Source organism: Larus michahellis, chromosome 4 (assembly GCF_964199755.1).
Source record: "Larus michahellis chromosome 4, bLarMic1.1, whole genome shotgun sequence".
NCBI classification, from domain to species: domain Eukaryota; kingdom Metazoa; phylum Chordata; class Aves; order Charadriiformes; family Laridae; genus Larus; species Larus michahellis.
Genome location: NC_133899.1, coordinates 65,805,977 through 65,827,380, shown reverse-complemented (window position 1 = coordinate 65,827,380; position 21,404 = coordinate 65,805,977). Strand labels below are relative to the sequence as shown.

The following is a 21,404-nucleotide window of genomic DNA, read 5'->3' as shown; positions in this document are numbered from 1 at the left end:
AAGACACTCCCTGAAACAGATTTCGTTCAATACCAACCTTGCCTTGACAGATCAAGTTACCAGATGTCACTTCTGACAAGTTAAAATAAGCAAACATCCTCTGCTAACAAGTAAGAGCTTGGAGGCCAGCGTGCACAACAGCCTCTGAAAGCAAAATTTAAACTACCTTTGCTCTAACACTAAAGAAATGCTAGGGGGCAAAGGAAAGGGGAAACTGTTCTTGCAAAACAAGGATTAGCATGAAACCACTATGCTCAGAACAGTATCTTCTACATCTTAAGAGGTGAAAATTATTTAAATTAGGACCTATTTCTCCTTATCACTGAGCACACAGAGACCCATACTACAGATAGCTAGCAGTCCCTCAGTATACCAAACAAATGGTAAAATACATATTTCATACTGTTCTGTATTTAAAAAATTACCCCTAAAGAAGCCTCAAAAATAGGGAGAAATAGAAAGAGGCATTACAAAGCACTAGAATCGAAGACAAACCAAAGAAAAAGCAAACTGCCAGTTAAACTCCACTTCATTTCAACACTTCTCCTTACTGTTATGCACATGATTACCAGACTGCTTATATAATGTAGTAATACTGTTGTCTATCTGACAATTTGAACAGACACATGTCCCGGTTTGGGGACACGTCAAACTACCATCACTGGATGCACAACTTCAAACAGACCATATAAATTACAGAACAGAGCCTTTAAAACACCCCGTTGTCTTGTCTAACACAGCAGTCCAGCAGGAGATACTTTAGAAGAAGAGAACAGAAACCAAAACAGCTACCAAAAGAAGAATCAAAGAATTACTCACCTTGTTATAACAGATTATGAACTCGCCCAGCTGGTGAGCCAGGATACGACGACGATCATTTAGTCCTAAATGACGGCTGGGGAGCAGCATCCTCAAGGACTGCTGAAGATTGCTGGCAGCTCGCTTCAGAAAGCGTACCACAAGCTCCTGCAAGCAAGAGAGATGGAGTTAACAATGGACCAGCTGCAAGATGTGCGAAGGTACTACAGCAGCTAATGACTGGCAAGAACTAAACACACTGTCCTGAGAAAGTGAGCTGATAACTGGAAGGCAAAAGCATTCTGCAAGATGCATTTTTATATAGCCCTACAAATCTAAGGTGGGGGGTGAAGAGTGATGGTGTGCCTTGCCTGAGGTGGGTCAGAATTGGGAACACTTGAGGAATATTTGTCTGAAAAGCATGGCAGATGAAGAAAACAAAAAAACCATGCAGCAAAAAGCAGCAGCAACACGTAACCACCTGTAAAGTCCAATACCTTAGGAGAACATTTCCAAAAAACAACCTGTAATGTGTTAAAGAAGGCCTGTGATGAAGCATACTGACATAAAACCCTCTCAGCACTATCACAGGGAAGGGGATCTTGGTCAGATACCTCCACTACAGTGATGTAGCCCCATTTCATCACTTTTCATATATGTATACTATTGCCATAGCCTCTACACAGCAACAGATGAATACATCTACAGCCATGTAATTCCAATCCCCCACCATGTCTGTTTGACCTCTGGTGAGGGAAGCATATGGCAAGGCAGATCCTAAGGCGAGATGCATCCTGTGGGTATTTTGAACCCTTTCTGTCTCCTCTCTGGATTTGCTTTTGGTTAGGAGCTCTGGTAATGCATAAATGAGCAGCCTCACAGCCAAACTATTGGATTTCACAGCTCGCCTCTCACTGCCATTACTCCAGGCTGGTTTGATCTGTTATTTTAAACATTATTTTTCACAGTACAGCAGACAAAGTGACTCTCAAAAAGCCAGTTTTAATTTCCACTTGGAAAGAGAAGGGGTAACATTTTCCACTGAGTCGACTGATTATTCTTGACACACAGTTTTATCTCAGAACTGCATTGGCTGTTTCCCTGCAACATGCATTTAGCAAGAATACATTTGGATTTGCAGAAAGCCCCAGAGCCTACTGTACAAAGCTCTTTTAGGAAGGTCTGTGAGGGGATCTGGGCTTGCTGCACTCTTTAAAATGTATATAGATCAAATATAGGGCCTTAAAATACTGTCTAGAAAAATTCATTGCATGAGGGATTTTTTTAGAAAAAAAAAACAAAACACCTATGTCAGAAAGTAACTTTCTCTCCTCAGTGGCTTTTACTTCCCCCCCCCCATCTATCTAGAATGCAAGGAAGATTTCTAAGTGCAGGTGGCTGCAATGAGCAAAACAGTATATAGGAGAAAAAGCTTAACTGGGACCTGTTCTATTTGAGTAGATGTATACTTTAAACACAGCAGAAAACAGATACTGCCAAGTAATCTTAAAGAATGTTAGACAGGAGAATTCAAAAGCAGGTAAGCTCAGAGATCAGTGAAGGAGAACCAGGGAAAGATCTCAGCAGCTTGAATGTCGGCCATGCTCAAGTCATTAAGAACTGTCTATTCTGTCACTGCTCAGATGTCAGTCAGCAGTCCTACCTTGTCTGTATATTAAAAATACAGCACTGGCAGCTGGACAAAGATAGACAACTATAATCTCAGTTGGACTTCAGTTCTTCCAAGCATGGGAACTGACCTCAAAACTCTCAAGGCAGATTTCAGCTTGGCTTCTCAGTCTAGCCAACACAAAGCTTACCATTTGCTCGTCCTCTTTGGCAGCCCACACAGGACTCTGGATCTGGTCACCTGCCTCCTTCATGAGTCGCAACTGAACGTGCTGTAGATAGGCAGAGAAAGCCCTGCGAGCTTGCACTTTGCTGTGGACCAAGAAAATCAGTGAGCTGTCTTCAGAGTAGTAGTGAGAAAAGTTGCAGAAGTCAGGCACAGCTTATGGACCGAAGTACGGTCAGCAAGGACCTCCTAGGTGCACAAATGTTGAAGCTCAAGGGAAGAAGGACCCTTTCACCCCACCAGTATTTTCAAGGAGACCTTCAGTTCACCAAGATGGGGTAGGTTTTGCAGGACATAGAGAGCGCATCTGCTGTCTTTTGGAAGTTCTAAAATCATGTCTAAAAATTGAATGCTCTCCTTCCTTTTTCACAGCCTTAGCTACTCTCTTCCAAAAGCCAATAACATGAACATCAGCAAAACTGTGTATTTTTAACCCAGATTCAAGGCTCTATTGCGCCTCTGTCTTCACAAGCATTTTGAACACCACAACAACAGAACATAAAATAAATAAATGGCTTGGCACCAGTGCCAGAGTTATAACAAAGGCCCTTCAGTTCCCATTGGAAATGAAAGAATTAAATCTGTGAAAGTGAGCTCTTCCCCTGCTGGCCCAAGGACACAAGCCAAATTTCATTGAGCAAGGCACCACTGAAGAATGAAAGAACATCAGCAAAATCTGCTGTGCAGCTGGCTGAACATCTTGGAAAGTTGTGAGCATGAACTGAGAGGACTAGGAGGGACATATTGCTTCTCATTCCCTCACAATGGTAGTCACTCCAGCATATGCATCTGTTGTGAGAGAAATTGCTGAAACCTTTGCCTAATTCTGTTCATTGTCATCTTGGCCTAAACTCTCTTCTCCAACATTCTACTCCCCCAGTCTCCGTTCTTCCTTGTCATTTTCCACATAGTGACTACAAGCTGTCCCTTGAATTGCCAAGCATGATTTCTCCTCTCATGTACCAGTACTGCAATAACTAAAACATGATAAAAATACCTGGTTACAATTCCTTTCTTACAGTGAACTCCAGAATGCGCAGCAAGCCTTTAACACCTCTGTATGCTGCTAGTCACCACACCTACCTTTTCTTCCTCATGTGTGTGGAACATCAGAACACTGAACTCTGACTAAGAACTAACACTCTATATATACATCAGGCCACCATATATCAGAAAAGGCTCTCCCTGAGAGCTCTCTAGGGCTTCCAGGTTTGTTTTAGGTGTAACAAACATTTTGTGACCAGAAGTTCAAGATTTGTGCTAGTAGGAATTAAGGACCCCCTGTTATCAACATCAGCACAGTAATACGATTCTTTGCCTGCACCTGATACTTCTGTGATCACAAAATAGGAAAAATGGGAAACTAAAGAAGGTCCTTGTATAACACTGCCTCTCCTCCAGTGTGTGGAATGTTGAAAACCAAGGCCTTAAATGCAGGAACAAGTACCTCTTTTTTTTTTTTTTGCTTCCCTGCGAATGGCACAGTCGGGCAAACATGTTTCATTCTTCTGTCACCTCTTCACCAATGAGACACAATGCGTGGAAGGCAGAGAAATTACCTCATCAGGCTGACTGAAGGAGAGAGAGAAGTCCTACCACTTATAAAAACTGACTGGAACAGGCCTGGTTTCTTTTGGATTAAAGTTTCATTACTTCAGCTCCTCTGCCCGTTGACCCCACAAGCAAAGCTTTCATCAATGACAGATCGGATGGGGCCAAGGCCAGCACAGTCCTGGAACATGAGGTCACCACAAGCCTTACAAACTTCTGCGGGGAATCCCAACAGCACTGGGTGCTGAGCAAGATTCTGCCAGGAACACCAGACAGAGCTTACGTTCTTGGCAGGAGTCAGTTCTATATATAGGTAGATGACAGCATTGCTATGTTTGTTCTCAAAACAGGTTTCAGAATCTTCCCTGTCACAACAGCAAATGTCGTTGCCACAAGACAACATCAGAACAATCCCCAAATCCATTTGATAATTCATAAGTCCTCTCCGAAACTAAACTAAGAAAGCAAGAATAAGCAACAATTATTTTCTCTGCCTTTGGACATCTTTCATAGAAAACACAATGCTGTTTCTTATCTAGAAGATGTAAAATCCTCCTACTCGGATATATATGATCATTCTTTCTTTTTGCCGTTCCTGTCCATCTGCAAACAGGCAGTTTTACTACTCCCATTTCAGGGGAGGATCGTGCTTCTAAACATCTAGTAGGACCCTGGTTGGTGTTATTCTATACAATCTCCTCCAGCACGTATCTTTTTTCCCCCAAGAGACCCATGTATCAGAACACACTCTGCTCCACACTGTCATACTCATCACCAGGCAACAAGATGTTTCAGTAATTGTCACTCTCAAATCTTGCTGTCAGGAGGTGATGACCTTGAGCAGAGAGTAATATTAGAGGTAAAAATTCTACCACCATAAATAAAAGCACAGAAGTGAGAAAACTAATTTTATGGAGAGGCAGCACTGAGGTATTCCTATCCAACCTTTCTTGGATACTTTAACATACATTTATACCCACTTCTTTGGAAGTGCAAAGAATGAAGAGACGAATTTTAGAATTCAATAGCAAGCATCCTGCATTAATACAGAGGCATTTTAGAAGCCCAAGGTGGCCAAAAAACAGCTTACATCACCAGATCAAAGAATAGCAATGGAAATTGCGGCTTATGCTTTATACTGATCCAACAGGTCAGGCATTTAGGTAAACTGTCAGTCTTTGCAACTATCTCCCTTCTGTGCCAACTAGTTGTTAAGGCAGCCCACAGCTGGACAAAAATGCAGGCCCCTTTTTCTAGGGTCCTCTTATCTCCTCACACTCATTCAAAATGTGGCACTAAGTGTACATCCCCCATATTTTAACCAATATTAGCTGCTAGACAAAGCTCAAGGCAAAATATGCAGAAATGTCTCACCTGAGGTTTCCGTGCTTTTGAAGAATCTGCAGCAAGTTAAACTGAGATTCGGAGTCCAGTTTTTGAAGAAACGGCTCTCCTCCATCTCCAGTTTTCTTGTCAAGTTTTTTTGGCAGCCTCTCCTTACAAGTAGTTTTCACTAAGTCAGAGAGCTTTGGCTTGCTTTTCAGAGAGCCAACAGTTCTATCTAGCTTTTCGTCTTCATCCACCTCCTCCTCCTCCTCACCTTCTGTGTCTGACTTGAAGGACAGTTTTGTTGCATCTGACGTCCCTGTAGTAGAGGAGAAATCACCTATGCTGGTTTAGAAAAAAAAAAGAGAAGTGTGGAAGACTGGCCTGCTATTTATACCCTTTGGTTTACTACTAAACTCTTTTCTGCTAGAAGGACAGAACACCACCATTTTACGATAGCATCTTAAGTATTGCCACCCCTTATTATTCTTTATGCTTGTGTATCAAACACTTGTGAAGCAAATTTTTCCAATATCAGAGAAAACAGAACAAGATTTTTGTCTTAACTTTACAAATAAAGAAATAAAAGTTAAAGAAACAAAGGCATTTTCCTATATTTTATCCTGATTCTTTTACATATAATGACATATATACACTCATACTTGATGTATATACTCATTTTTTGTATCTTCATGTCAGAAAAATGAAAACTACAAAATCTAAGCTTCCACATGTGCCAATAAAGATCATACACCTTACCATAGTACCAAAAAATCATGTTATAACATACAATCTCTCCCATTGCAGTCAGTATTTCATCTTTTTCTGAAAAGCTGTAGGACTATAGAGGCACACATACTGTTGAATTCTTATACCCAAAATGCAACCACAAGCTCATCTTCAAGAAAATAATGATTACCTTTAGTCATATACATGGGGATGTGGAACGGTAGGAATGAAGTCCTAGGCACTAAGAAGGCAGGGAGCTCAGAAGAAGAATGAAGTGAAAACTATTAACACTTGGAATGAAAGCTATGAAATGAAAACTTCAACCTGTGAATCCCTTTAGGGGCTTCAAAGGCCAGAACAACCCCATTCACACACATTTCAAATTAGAAAGTCCTTGCTTGCTTTGTTTTGACTAGCTGCTCGTGTAAGACTCTAGCCATGCATACCTGATGATCTTGTCCGTGCTGCTCTAGCCTTGCCGTGACATCGCCGGCGCTTCCGTAACTCCAATGAAACAAGCTTTCTCTCATAAAAAAGAGCATGAGAGTCCCCAGCTTCCAGCCTCATATCCAGCCTTCCATTAAAACCTGCTCTGGGAAGCATAATAGAGAGACATCCTCAGTCTCCCTTTATACTTCTCTCCCTGATGATACAAGAGACTTAGGAGATTAAATTCATTCAAGAAACAGTTTTTCTGACATGGGGAAGAAATATTTATGGTCAGTCTAACTTTGCTCTATTTAAAGCCTGCAAATGTTTGAAGGGAGTCTTACAAGTACTTTATGGAACATCAACTCTCAAAGCCCCAAAATGCACTTATCTACTGTCATGCTTTCATGACTGAGCAGCATCTGTCCACCATGCAGCAGCTCAAGGCACAATTAACAGGGAAAATTGAACTGCGAATTCCAAGAATACAAAACAATGGAGCGCAGTGGGAAGACAGCACATGGACCCGAGTCCAGTTTTCTGAACCTTTCATTTAGATAGTTTGTCCTTCACTGTTTGGTCACAGATAAGAATTTTAACATCATCTGAGCGAAAAAAATGACAACCTTTCTACAAGTTCTCCCTAAACCAAGAGAGGAGCCCTGCCAGATTTCTTAAGGGAGACAAACATCACTTTCTGCCAGTGCACAAAGATTCTGCAAAGTGCTCTGTATGATATAAGTGGGAACATCCACAGAAAATTCGTGTTGCTCCATTTATCTTTTAGATACAGCAAAGTGAATATATGGGTATGAGTCCAAAACTCTCATGCATTACAGGATCTTTTGAGAGAGCTCAGTGATGCAGCTTATCAATATGGTAGGTAGGAGAAACCCTAAGAGGAGCAATTTTAAGGTCCAGTCCAACAAAACTTAAGCTCTCCACGTGCTGGGATACTCTTCGCTCACTGTATTTACTTTTCTAACAGGTAGAAAAGGTGTTGACCCAGGACTTGGAAGATGAAACTGGAAATCTAAGTTTAGAATAAATCCTACAAAGTACAAATTATTTAATTAAGAAGCCATTTACCGGGAATTCTCAGGAATGAAGTCTCTTTTCATCTTGCCCCTACAAAGAGAAAACCAGCAAAAATTACCTTCTATTATGGATCACCGACTGGATTAAGAAAGCCTCCAAAGTCTTTCATATGTGCAATGAAAAGACCAAATTTACAGAATTCCTTGTGAGTTCTATCTTAAAGGAGAAAAGAAAGGCTCCAAAAGAGGAAATCTGAGAAGCTGTTCTAAAATTGATGCTTGCATCTGTCTGGCCTAAATTTGAAGCTACGCTCTAGACACATCCCTGAAAGCACACAGAAAAAAGAAAAATAAAAAAATTGTACAGTGCTGATACTTGAAGAACTTCTGTAAATATTGTCTCCTCAGTCAGCAACCTTATCCTTACTCTGTAGGTACTTTATTGTGGATCTCAAATTTCGATAAAAACCATGTTGAGAAGGAAGGGTGTTAAACATACAGTAAAAGATACTGCATACAGCTCTCAATGGAAGTTCAGCTAGCAACATGAACTGTCACTTCCACCCAAGCACAACACAAGGAAAAAGACATCAAGTCATACTTGCACAGGTCAAGAGATAAGGGTACTAAACCTTTGGAGTAAGTTTCAGTGCTTACTTTACATGAGGACAAGCTCTAACATGACTTTAAACTTGAAACAAAAGGTAAGCAAGGACCACAATAACCCTTTCACAGAGAAACCTAGGTGCTCAAAGGTTTTTCACGTCTATAGTCATGTTTTTACTCCAATGACTCCCATGCCTTTTGCGTGTTGTCCTTTTTGCCCTTGGATTCAGAATCACAACACAGAAGTGTGAGAAACCTCCACAGTCACTGGCACACTAGAGAACAGACATGCAACTATTGCCACCCCTGTCAATTGCAGACCAGTGTTTATAATATTGCATAAGTGGATTTGATCCACTTGAATCCATTGAATCCATTGAAAAGGAATCAATCCTTTTCATGCTGTTTCTGCCATTTGCCTCCCTCCCAAATAGAAAAACTTTCTACCTCTCCTGAAACAGACGTGTAGCCAGCATGTAGTTCATTGATGTCTTGTGCTCTAAAAAGGATCTAGAAAAACAAAATACAGGATGTATAAAGATAGAGCTCAACACAATGAAAGACAGCATAATACAGAAATAAATGATCTATAAAAAAACATCCCAGAAGTAGACTGAGACAATATGCTGTACCATAACAGAAAACAGGAAAGGAAGCGAGCTATCACTTCTCAGCTGAAGTTGCTCATGAGGCAAGAGACACAGAGAAACATTACAGACTGGAAAAATTAGAAAAGCATAATACCGTATCAGTCATGGGATGAGTCCTATATTGTGCTTATGGCCTAATGACAGAGTACACAGTACGTGCAGCTGTAGGATATAAAAGCAGATAGCAGGAATGGATTATCTGAAGTGAAGACATTTTTTATCCTGACAGAAAAGCAACATCAGAAACAATGCTTGACAGCCTTCCACAAAGTGCAGTCAGGCAAAGCAGCAACAATTAAAAACAAGTGATCAGAAAAAAGCATCCTCAACACTAAAATAAACTCTAACAAAACCCTTGATATGTGTCTTTCTGATTGCTAAGCCGGTTGATCGACATATACCTAACAGAGTATCGCTCAACACAGAGCATCAGCGCAACGCTGAGCCATCCTATTGGATTCTTATTCTTACCCATAAAGGTCCCATGTTAATGGGGTAGGGAATATCCGGATGAAGCCTCCTCTCCGTTCATTCTCCTCTCTCACTCGACGAAGAACTTTTATCTTGGAATAAAAAAAAAAAAATAGCCAGCAAAACAGATACAATGAAAAATGAACCCTGGAAAAATCTCTGAGTTTCAGAGGACAAAACTATTACTGCAGTCCTGGGAGCGGGCTGGGTGCATATTATATCCTTAAGCAATTTTATTTTGCATTTAAATTCTGAAGGAGTTTATTCCTGCTTGGAGCACATATGTATGCCTGGCATGACTGAGGGCAAGGGCAGTACCAGCAGCAAAACTCAGCAGTTCTGTTTCAAAAGTTATACTACTTCTGTCAATTTTTTTGTACTTACATGCACTTGCTCTTTGCTGAGCAAATAACCCCGCATATTGCATGAAAGCCAAGGTAAATAAAAGACAGCTAATAGCTAGCTTACCTCCTCAATGGAGAGACCTAGCATAGAGCTGCCTTGCCTTCCTGTTGCTTTTTCCCTCCCTGAGGGAAGTGGGTTTTTAATTTCAGCATCACTGGCAGACAGAGGACGGGTACGCTGTAGAGACAATGTGAATCCAGATTTTTCCCTTTTCCTCTCTCAATTTACTTTTTTTAAAAAGTTACATTCAAATTCTAGGACCCCATTCCCAGCAGAATCTACACGCCACAGTACTACAGCCAGAATTCACAATTCCACACTCCAGCTGTTGAGAAGTCGACACCTCAGCAGGCTCTAAGTGGGAGTATTCACATTCCTAGTTTTTAAGCACAGCAGCACTCACAATTCAGGCATCAGTGCTGGTATTTACGCCCCCGTCCCCTTCTGGAAAACATGAGACACACTCAAAAGCACCAAAGCCAGGATTTCATACAGAGAAGTCCTCATCCAAGGGGCACTAGAGCCAGCATTCACATTCACAGGCCTCAAATACACTTAGATTCACACCTCAATGGTACCAGAACCATGATTCTCTGTTCCAGTTGTGTCACTACACTAGAAGAACAGAACTATAATCCACTGATGACAAAGTTGCAGGGAAAAAGTGAAAAATTCAGTTCACCACCTGTTATTCTTTCATTACTATACTGCTGGGTCTTAACTTGCTACTTCTCTCACGTATGGACAGATCTTGTATATGTACATAAATACATCAGGCAAATTTGCACACATAAGCAAATTTTAAAAATTAAGAAAAGAAGTATTTGCAGACAGTCTCTCCAAGGTCATTCTTAACCTGATGGGCAGTCCTGATCAATTCTAATAGAGGACAGGAATTCAAAGTGTCTTCAAATTATCAGGATTATAAAATCTTAAAAACCCAGCAAGACTGAAATCCTTGAACATGTTCTCAAGTACACTTAACTGGGCCTAAGACCAGCTACAGATAAACTACCTCTGTAAAAAACAGCATTAAAAGAGTCTAGCTGAGAAGGTCTCAGGCCTTTATACAAAATTCAACTTTTCTTTTAGCACTATACTGAGCAAAGAATGCCCAGAACACCTTCTTCATCTAGAAAGAGAAAAACACAACAGAAAACTTAAGATGGATAAGCCCAGGGAAATAGCCCATACTGCTCAGATACAAATAAAACTCGTGGCAAGATCAGGTTGTATCTTTATTTTTTAAGGACTATTGGAATTGAATTCCATTCCCTGTTTCATTAGAAATTGCAAGCAGCTATTCAGAATCTGCAGATGAAACAATTGCAAAAGCAACAGGCATTGTGCTAGAATGGGTTACACTGCAGTGATTGTCACAGGAAGATGAAAAGAGAAAACAGACATAGCAGTTGCCAGCTGAAACATTTCATTAAGCCCAATGAAAACTGATTAAATAAAAACAAGAGAAACAAGACAATCTGGATGAGAAGGTAGGTGACACAAGCATTTACAGAAGAAATAAAAATGTCAGTAGTCAAGGTTTGCTTGATGCTGTAGATGACTAAGTTGAAAGGCTTTTTTTAGTCTTTCTTCCTAAGCTTTCCTCCATTTCAAAAGCAGAGCCCAACAACTTTGCTTAATAACTTCCTCTAAAACCTCCTCTTAAAAACCATTTCCTGACATTACCATAACAATCATCACGTGAAAACTGCTGCTCAAAGAGAATATTACAGGAAATTTTTCATCCTATCAGATGATCTCCTTTACTAAGGAAATAATTCAATGAAGTCATCTCCATTGTATCATGAGACAATGGAGATGGTTTCATTGATTACAAACAGAAAATGTATGCCTACGTATTAGCAGCTCTGGCTCTTAAAACTAGTGAAGCTCTGGTTCCTACCTCAGAATAAAGTACAACACTGTCAAAATGCTAGAGAAAAAACTAACTTTCCCAAACTTCCTCAACACACACTTTTTTTTCCTCCAGCGTTTCACTGCAGAATGCTCTCTGACTGTAGCACGGAAATGTCTCCAACTTCACAAAGACCTTGTTTCCTCTTTGACCCAGCTTATCTTTAAAAGTATAGATAAATCCAACCACTTTGTTTTATCTCCAAATTCTGCAAGCATCTCTGGTTCCCACATCATGATTCTAATTATACTAAGCACTGACAGCAGTTGGCACAAAGATCCTTCCTATTCTCTATGAAACCTCATTATTCAATAAGACTCTCCTCTCTCAGCCTCAGCTAAACTTACACAGAATGACATAAACAGCAGCACATAGAATGAATTCAGTTCTCAAGATGATTCCATCTGTCCTACCTTCCTTCCTGCTGGGAAACCTCAAAAAACATGAGAATCACTGCTATTAAGTTCATGCAGGAAGCCTAGCAGCAAAATAATGCCTACCGTGTCCCCACACAACCAGGTGCTTAGAATTGTAAACTAACATTGATTTGTCCATATGGCTTGCAAGGAGGGTGCCAAATACAACATTTAGAAACGCGGAGCAGTCTGACTTATGCTAACGCTAGTTCTACATTTTTCCATTAATAAACCCTTATCTCTGTATCTATTTTGACCCAGTTCACTCTCAAATTTTTGCAGTTTCCTTCAGATGACTGTCTCATAGAAAATAATTACTTCTTTTATGGGGCCACCTGAATTTTGTCAATACAGATTCACCTGTGCTATCCTTTTCATTCAGACTTATCCCATCCCCTGTAGTACACAAGACAAAAATTCCTCCTCCTTCTTTTTGGTGTGATATTCCTATTCACAGTTGCTTTCACCAGCTCTTCCTTTGTTTTTGTACTTTCCTTTTCAATGGCCTACCAAATCCAGAACACTGTGCTGCCACTGTCTTCATCATTTGATGACCAGAGTGACAACTTTATCTTTAAACATCTATATCCAATTTCTTTAAAATGCAGTTCAGAAATACTTGCAGGCTTAAAAACTTTGAGGTATTTGACCCAGCTGACCTTGACTCTCAGCACATCTCACCTATTCTTTTTTTTAAGGTGCTAGAACCCATGGTAATGTTTTTCCAACCTTTGCTCTAGCCACATGGAAACATATGCCAGTACCTAACCATCTCCTCTTTTCTTGTTGACTTCTCCCCCCACCAGGCTACTTAGCAGCAAAATATATTTGGGGACCAATTGCACCAAAGAGTATTGTGCAAGGTAATATTTGAAATTGTGTCCCTTATATCGGTGAAGGGAGCTGAAGGGTACTTACCAATCTGGTGCTTGCTGTTTGCAACTGCGCAGACACAGGACGCTGCAAGAGACACACACAAAGAGAATAAAAGCCTTGTGTTCTCCAAGACACTATCATCCTTGCCTGAGTTGCAGAGAAGTGAATGCCCGAAAGCAAAAGGGTATAACTGAAGTCCAGAGATATAGCTAAAAGCTTCTATCATCTCAGTTCAGATCTTCTTCATACCCTCCACAAATGTATCCTGTTCTCATTCCAAACACAGCACTAATCCTAATCTCAGATGTGCTCAACTGTGCAGAACGAATCTGCACATACACATCATTTTCAAAAGCACACAGAAAAGAGCTCTGCAGAATGGATGAATGAACTCAACTTTCATGACCAAAATCCTTATTTTTTTTTTAAGATAAGAGCTACCCAGAGGAAAATATTTAATAGCTACGTATTAAGGAGAAACAGATGTTGTTGAGTAGAATTGTTCTTAGAACAGAAAATGTAAAAGAAAAATAGTGAAATCCTGAACAACCAGAAGCCTTTTCATTTCAATATCTCAAGAATGTTCCAGTTCTTGTGGAGAAACAAGATTCTATTTAACATTGCAAAGCAGGTGTAGAAACATCAGCACAATGTCAAAAGGTACCCTGTATTATTTATCTGGCATCAGGCCTTCAAGCAAAACCAGTTTCATGACAGGGGTAGGTTCAAAAGAAAACTATTACCATAGGAGCTTAGATTTTTCTTGCTTTCACGGTATTCGGGCTGCCTTCCTCCTCTCCAATGCCCAAGAGGAGCAAATGGTGTAAGAAAGGATTCTCAAGAGACCTATGTATCATTTCTAGCTGTACTACTGCCAAGTTCTTCTCTACAGGTGATCTATACAAAACAGGTCGAGATCCCTTTATTGCTTACAATTAATTGAAAGAGCTACAACCCTGAAGAAGCTTTGGACTCAGCCATGCATCCTGTAGATACTCACCTTACCAACTATTCATCTCTCTTCCAGTGACTCAAGACTGAGTTTTACAAGAAGTGAAATGTTGCAATTTCTGTGAGTTTTCCCTATACCAAAACAGACAGTGTATGATACTCTGTCACTGAGCAAAAATAACTGTTCGTTTCTTAATTGAACTTGTTGCATGTCCCTCACAGAAGCATACGCCTATTTGCCTGAGGGGAAACGTATCTGAAAGTCCAAATGGACTAATATGGGAGACACTGTTGTGGGTGTTTACTACAGACCACTGGATCAGGAAGAGGAAGTCCATGAAGCCTTCTACAGACAGCTGGAAATAGCCTCACAATCACAGGCTCTGGTTCTCATGGGGGACTTCAACTGCCCTGACATTTGCTGGAAAGACAACACAGCGGGGCACACACAGTCCCAGAGATTTCTGCAAAGCATTGATGATAACTTATTGACACAGGTGGTGGAAGAACCAACAAGGAGAGGTGCTCTGCTGGAACTTGTGCTAACAAAGAAGGTCTGGTTGGGGATGTGAAGGTCGGGGGTAGCCTTGGCTGCAGTGACCATGAAATGGTGGAGTTCAGGATCCTGCATGGAAGAAGCAAGGCAAAAAGTAGAATTACAACCCCAAACTTCAGAAGAGCTGACTTTGGCCTCTTCAAAGACCTACTTCAAGGAATCCCACGGGCTAAGGCTCTAGAAGGAAGGGAGGTGCAAGAGAACTGGTTAATATTTAAGCACCACTTCCTCCAACCTCAAGATTGGTGCAAGAAGTGCAAGAAGTCAGGCAAAAGAGGCAGGAAACCTGCATGGATGAGCAGGGAGCTTCTGGGAAAAAAAACTCAGATGGAAGAAGGAAGTTCATAGAATGTGGAAAAAGGAACTGGCCACTTGGGAGAAGTACAGGAACGCTGTCAGAGTATGCAGGGATGCAACACGGAAGGCTAAGGCCAGCTTGGAATTAAACCTGGCAAGGGATGTCAAGGACAATAAGAAGGGCTTCTTCAAGTGCATCAGCAGTAAAAGGAAGATTAGGAAAAATGTGGGCCCAGTGCTGAATGAGGTAGGTGCCCTGGTGATAGAGGATGCAGAGAAGGCAGAGTTACTGAATGCCACCTTTGCTTCAGTCTTTACTGCTAAGGCCAGCCCTCAGGAACCCCAGGCCCTGGAGGTAGGACAAAGTGCCTGGAGTAAGGAAGACTCTCCCTTGACTGAGGAGGATTGGGTTAGAGATCATTTAAGCAAACTTGAACCCACAAATCCATGGGCCCTGATGGGATGCACCTGTGAGTTCTGAGGGAGCTGTCAGATGTTATTGCAAAGCTGCTCTCCATCATCTTTGAAAGGTCACGGAGAACACGAGAGATGCCTGAGGACTGGAGGAAAGCTAATGTCATGCCAGTCTTCAAAAAGGGCAAGAAGACAGACCCAGGAAGTTACAGGCCAGTCAGCCTCACCTCCATCCCTGAAAAGGTGATGAAACAGCTCATCCTGGATGTCATCTCTAAGCATGGAGAGGAAAAAAAAAAAGGAAAATAAAAAGTCATTGGGAGTGGTCAGCATGGATTCACCAAGGGGAAGTCATGCTTGACCAATCTGATAGCCTTCTACAATGGAATGACTGGCTGGGTAGATAAGGGGAGAACAGTGGACGTTGTCTACCTCTACTTCAGCAAGGCTTTTGACACACGCTCTCATAACATCCTCTTAGATAAGCTTAGCAAACGTGGGTTAGATAAGTGGACAATGAGGCGGGTCGAGAACTGCTGAATGGCAGAGCTCAGAGGGTTGTGATTAGTGGCACAGAGTCCAGTTGGAGGCCTGTAACTAACAGTGTTCCCCAGGGATCAGTACAGGGTCCTGTCTTGTTCAATATATTCATCAATGGCCTGGACGAGGAGAGAGAGCATACCCTCAGCAAGTTTGCTGAGGATACAAAACAGAGGAGTGGCTGACCCACCAGAAGGCTGTGCTGCCATTCAGCAAGACCTGGACAGGCCTGAGAGTTGGGTGGAGACAAACATACTGAAGTTCAGCAAGGGCAAGTGTAGGGTCCTGCACCTAGGGTGGAATAATCCCATACATTGGTACAGGTTAGGGGCTGACCTGCTAGAAAGCAGCTCTGCAGAGAGACCTGAGAGTTCTGGTGGACAAGTTGACCATGAGCCAGCAACGTGCCCTTGTGACCAAGGCAGCCAATGGTCTCCTGGGGTGCATTAAAAAGAGCATGGCCAGCAGGTCAAGGGAGGCCATCCTCTCCCTCTACTCTGCACTGGTGAGGCCACATCTGGAGTACTTTGTCTAGTTCTGGCCCCCCCGTTCAAGGAGGGCAGGGAACTGCTGGAGAGAGTCCAGTGGAGGGCTACAAAGTTCATCAAGGGACTGGAGCACCTCTCTTATGAGGAAAGGCTGAGAGACCTGGGTCTGTTTAGCTTGGAGAAGAGAAGACTGAGAGGGGATCTTATCAATGTTTATAAATACTTAAAGGGTGGGTGTTGAGAGGATGGGGCCAGACTCTCTCAGTCGTGCCTGGCAGCAGGACAAGGGGCAATGGACACAAGCTGGAACACAGGAAGTTCCATCTCAACATGAGGAAAAACTTCTTTGAGGGTGACAGATCACTGGAACAGGCTGTCCAGAAAGGTTGTGGAGTCTCTTTCTCCGGAGATACTCAAAACCCACCCAGATGCGTTCCTGTCCAGCCTGCTCTAGGTGAACCTGCTTTGGCAGGGGGATTGGACTAGATGATCTCCAGAAGTGCCTCCCAATCCCTAAAATTCTGTGATTCTGTGAAATGACATAGGTGATCTCCCTGCCTTTTGTGAGTGTTCCACTTCCACAGATATTTATGGAATCGATCTCATAGCCAAAAAGACATAGAGAACAACTGCCCTTCAGCATTACAGTGCTAAGAAAGCACAGTCTCAGCAGAAAAGGTCATGGACAGTCACAGCAAGCCACATGAGGTCTCAGTCCAAGGATCCACAGGAAAGGAAGTGAGAGATTCCAACAGTGAATGGGAAAGAAGCCTTACATTTCAAATGCAAAAAGCTCTTTCTGTCTAGGAGGTGGTCTTGGAGACATTCATAAAGCTCTAGGGTTCTGAAAGCTTGTTGTTCACAACAAAACAAAAGTGGCTGAAAAGCCCATAGGTCAGGTGCATCCCCTGAGTCTCTTCTGTAGTGATGCCAGAAATCCAGATAAGCCCTCATGCACTCAACTGGCTCTCTCACCTGTGAGCCAAATTCAGTGAGAATGACTTTCCTGCTATCCTCCTCAGTTCTGCATTGTTGGAGTCACTTACCTGCAGCTTCTGGTAAGGATTTCTCCTGGTAGATTCAGACGAATGATAAATGGCCCGGGTTGACCGCTGGCCTGGATCCTGGCACACGAAGCCTATGGGCATCAGGAGCCACATGAGAACTTTGAGACAGGCAAACCCTGAAATATAAACCTAGCATTCCTGTTAATGATCTCAGTCTATACATGACCTTCCTGTCCCTGCCCAAGGACCAAAAAGGATGCTTTTATATTTTATAACTTGCTTTGTTTAATCCCAAACTGTATATTGCATTACATTTTTTGAATAAAACTGTAACTTGCTTCAAAACCAAATACTTACATCAATAAGATGGGTTACTGAATAACAGCATAGAGATAGGCTCTATTTCCTGAACAGCTGAGCAGGTTACCTGATAACAATTCTGCCTCTTTTAGTACTAGGGGTAAGCTGCAGCAAGTAACTGAGCCAAGATGTACTATGGATGCCTAAAAGGTGCTGTGCACTAGACAGTCATGCAGCCTTCACAGTCATGACTCCACTTCTAACATAGCCTAACCAGATCACACACATTCAACAAAAAAAACAAAGCAAAAACCCCATGAATACTGACTCTGTGGGCTAAGCAGAAGTCACCTGCTAAAGAAAAAGAGTAGTGTCATCAAATACCAACCCAGGGACTCTTAATACCACCTAAACATCACAAACAGCCAGATTATTCTGAAGCTGAAGTGTCCACGTATAACTTCCCAGTGCTACTCCTCTACGATACTCATCTAATAACATGCAGCTCATAAATCTACCTTTTATTGGTTTTAAATGAGGGAAAAATCAAAGAGCTTTTTGTTACACTCACCTACAAGAGTGAACATATCTGAGAGCATGCTGGCTTTGATCTTCAGGTCCAAAGGAGCATCACTATACCCACATGCAACAGAGGACAAGAGAACATTATTTGTCTGGCACTAAATGAGAGGAATGTATCAATGTTCAAGATACCTTCCAATATAGTTTCTTTGTATTGGTCCTTAACACAGATAAAATCAACACGGAAGGAAAACTAGGTGATTTTCACATGCACAGGTAAGGATGAAACAGCAACACATTAATCTATTTATCCTTTTTCACAGCTTCAGCCTTCTAATACAACAACATATGCCCTTGTTTTAGCTCTGCTTGACTAGAAACGTTTTCTTTGAATGTATCTATGTTACATTTCATGGAGTAGATAGAGGTTGCTCTTGTAGAATTCTTAAAAACCACAATTACCTATGCCTCTTCCACATAAAATCATGAAATCAGATGGGTTAGTTCTAATGGGTGGGAACAAATGCTTGGGGAAGGCGATAGATTGAAGAGATCAGACAGTGTGGACAGATGGGAAACATCCATAATTTTATCGGGGGCCGGGGGGGGGAGGTAAATCAATGGATACAGTTCAGATCAGAGAGGCAGAGTTTGATTCCTTGTGAGCAGAGAAACCAGCCATGTTTCACAGCACAGTGATAGATGCCAATAGCTTGGACAAAGAAAGTGGCAGTCATAACAAAGCAGAGCAAATGATACAGATGCGAGTTAAGAGTTTTACGTAGCAAAGGATGCAAATAATTCAGTGTGTATATATATGAGCACAAACCACTAAACCAGGAAATTAAGTGTTGTGGAAACCTTCTAGTTGCAACTGAAAACAAAATGGGTACTGTGGGAGTTAGGGTTATGAACAGTGTGTGAAAAAATTTCTATGCAGCATAAAGAAGGAAGGAAAGGAAGAAAAAAATCAGGAGGAAGGTAAAGCATGGCTATTCTGGGAACATATAACTTAAGACTTATTTATACTGTCATAACTGAAATATTACTACAAAAATTACTACAAAAGTGTATTGTGCATCTGTGCTCCTGTAAAGTTAAACAGTAGTCCAGAAAACACACATAGTTGGATATCTACAAAAATAAATTCTCGAGTTTTATTAGAGTATGAGTGTCAGCATAAGCCAAGACAACACTACTCTACTCTTTAGATTTTAGCTAAAGAGAGTACTAGACCAAAAATTTGAGCCCAAGTATACATCTACATACTCAAATCAAGCATAATGCCTGAGCTCTGCTTGGACTCCAAAATCTTAAAGATTCTACTCAGCCAAGCAGATTGAAACCCCACACAATAGTCTGGAGAGTTTCAAAATCCAGCTATGATGGGAGATTATGAAGTGTTAACAATGATGATGGACTGTGGAGGAGAAATAATTAAAAAGAAAATGGAATCCCAACTGGGTTCTTTCAAAACCTATTGCTGCAATAAGTTTGTTTATGCAAAGGGAAAAGCAAAGGACTATCCTCTCTGTCAATTTTAGTAGTGGAACAAATACTCTGCAGGCATCAAGAAATCATGCCCTCCTAGGACCACAAGGTTCAAGGACAACCCTCTCTAGCAACAGTCCCAGCCTCATATTACACCAGGAATCGCTTACCAGGCCAGTGATGGGGACAGGTTCACTTCCAGTAGCCAGGGCTTCAGAGTATCATCGATAAGGACATCAAAACCATACAGTTCTGAAAACACAGAAGAGACTGTAAGTTTACTTTACTGCACCTTTAAACGTTCAGGTAAGGTCCAACATTAGTCTCTATCAGGTCATCTCTATCTGTATCATTTATGTTAAATCCAGTGAACTCTCTAGGGCTGAACAAATAATAACATTCTGTAAGTGAGAAATTTCACTTCCTCAGAATCAAGATTAAGTATATTCTGTTTGTGGGGGAAAGAGGAAAGTAGAAAATGGGTCTTAGGAAAGTATTATATAGAAAAAGAAACTCTTTGCTGTCCACAAACTGCAGTTTTTGCAGAACTCTACTATTCCCCCCGCCCCCTCCCCCCCAGGTTGACACAAGCACAGCAGGTCAAATCTACTTCTTCCATTGGATCCTCGAAACAACAGAACTTCATTCTCCTTTTCACTTTTTAATCCCTATATTCATTGTTCCAGTCATCTATAGAAAGTCTTGCTTCTTTCAAGCATCAGCTTCTTTTCAATGACTCTTGTACGTTTTTCTGCAATATCCCCATAGGAGTACAAGAGTCTTCTCCTCAGCGGCTCCATTTACATGGACAACCTCCCATAACTCTTTATCTTATTGACAGCTTGCCACTTCACAGCAAACAACTATAGAAATATTTTTTCTTAGTTTCTGAAACATTCATAACATATTACATCTGCTAGATGTGTTCTGCTCTACACAGGTCAGATTGAAGCCAGCTTCCCATTCCAAGACCGATTTTACTATTTCACTCTATACACACATTCTCTCTAGTTTCGAAAGAGTTGCAAGAAAGATGCTACACAAAGACAACTGTAAATCAGAAGTTGGCATTAATGCAGTTCCCTCTTCCAGCATTAAGAAATGCAGTTAATGATCATCAGGGCAATTTATGCACATTTTTTCCAAAACACCGCAGAGCAGGGTATTGGCAGAGAAGAAGGATTTCCACAGAATTAACCAGCTCCCTAGTACATGGAGTGAAAGCAGGAGAATTTCTTTGCCATGCTGCTTTCCTTGAATTCGGGCCTCAGCCTTTTGTTGCCTGCCTGACATTGATGCTGGCTTCGGGGAGCTAGACTGCTTGACAAGATCTTCCCTTGCAGACAGCTGTGCAAGAGCTCATGTAGCTTAAAATGGGAAGTTAAAGAGCTGGGGGGAGGGAGCTTGGAAGGGGAGTAAATGGTAGCAGAGTGAGTACTGCCTGCTCACTTTTCTAGACTGTGTAGCCAGACATTGAGTGGGAAGCAAAACAGCAGAGAGTTAAGGAGTTGGTTCACTCTAAAGAAATGAGGCTGAATCTATGTTTGGCTCTCTTGCTCCCCAGACGGGAAAGGCTGCAGTAAAGGGAAAAGGAGGAGGTGGGGATTATAAGTGTAAACATTAGCAAAGCATTTTGACCAGAAGAATATTCTCATGATTTTAATACATTATTTCAAAATCTAATCTTAGGTTTGGTGAAGACCTGTGACTCTTAATGGTGCAGCAAACTTCAGTGGACAGGCAGCTCATGCCTGAGACAGAAGTGAGCCTG

General features: G+C 41.5%; 1 protein-coding gene across 10 annotated transcripts in view; it reads right to left on the bottom strand.

Annotated features, from left to right (window-relative positions):
* The window catches only part of TTLL5 (tubulin tyrosine ligase like 5), a 143,592-nt gene that overhangs the window by 84,347 nt on the left and 37,841 nt on the right, over positions 1-21,404 (bottom strand). For all 10 annotated transcript variants that reach the window (XR_012586768.1, XR_012586769.1, XR_012586770.1 and 7 more), the window contains 12 exons: positions 19,804-19,885; positions 18,192-18,253; positions 17,360-17,451; positions 13,110-13,151; positions 9,921-10,034; positions 9,453-9,544; positions 8,779-8,841; positions 7,778-7,816; positions 6,706-6,851; positions 5,579-5,849; positions 2,619-2,739; positions 820-966 (listed from right to left, as the gene is read on the bottom strand). Coding sequence is in view for 7 of the 10 variants with exons in the window: in XM_074585310.1 (XP_074441411.1) it covers positions 820-966; positions 2,619-2,739; positions 5,579-5,849; positions 6,706-6,851; positions 7,778-7,816; positions 8,779-8,841; positions 9,453-9,544; positions 9,921-10,034; positions 13,110-13,151; positions 17,360-17,451; positions 18,192-18,253; positions 19,804-19,885 (1,271 nt within the window). In the remaining 3 variants the exon portion in view is untranslated. The remainder of the gene's footprint in view (positions 1-819; positions 967-2,618; positions 2,740-5,578; positions 5,850-6,705; positions 6,852-7,777; positions 7,817-8,778; positions 8,842-9,452; positions 9,545-9,920; positions 10,035-13,109; positions 13,152-17,359; positions 17,452-18,191; positions 18,254-19,803; positions 19,886-21,404) is intronic.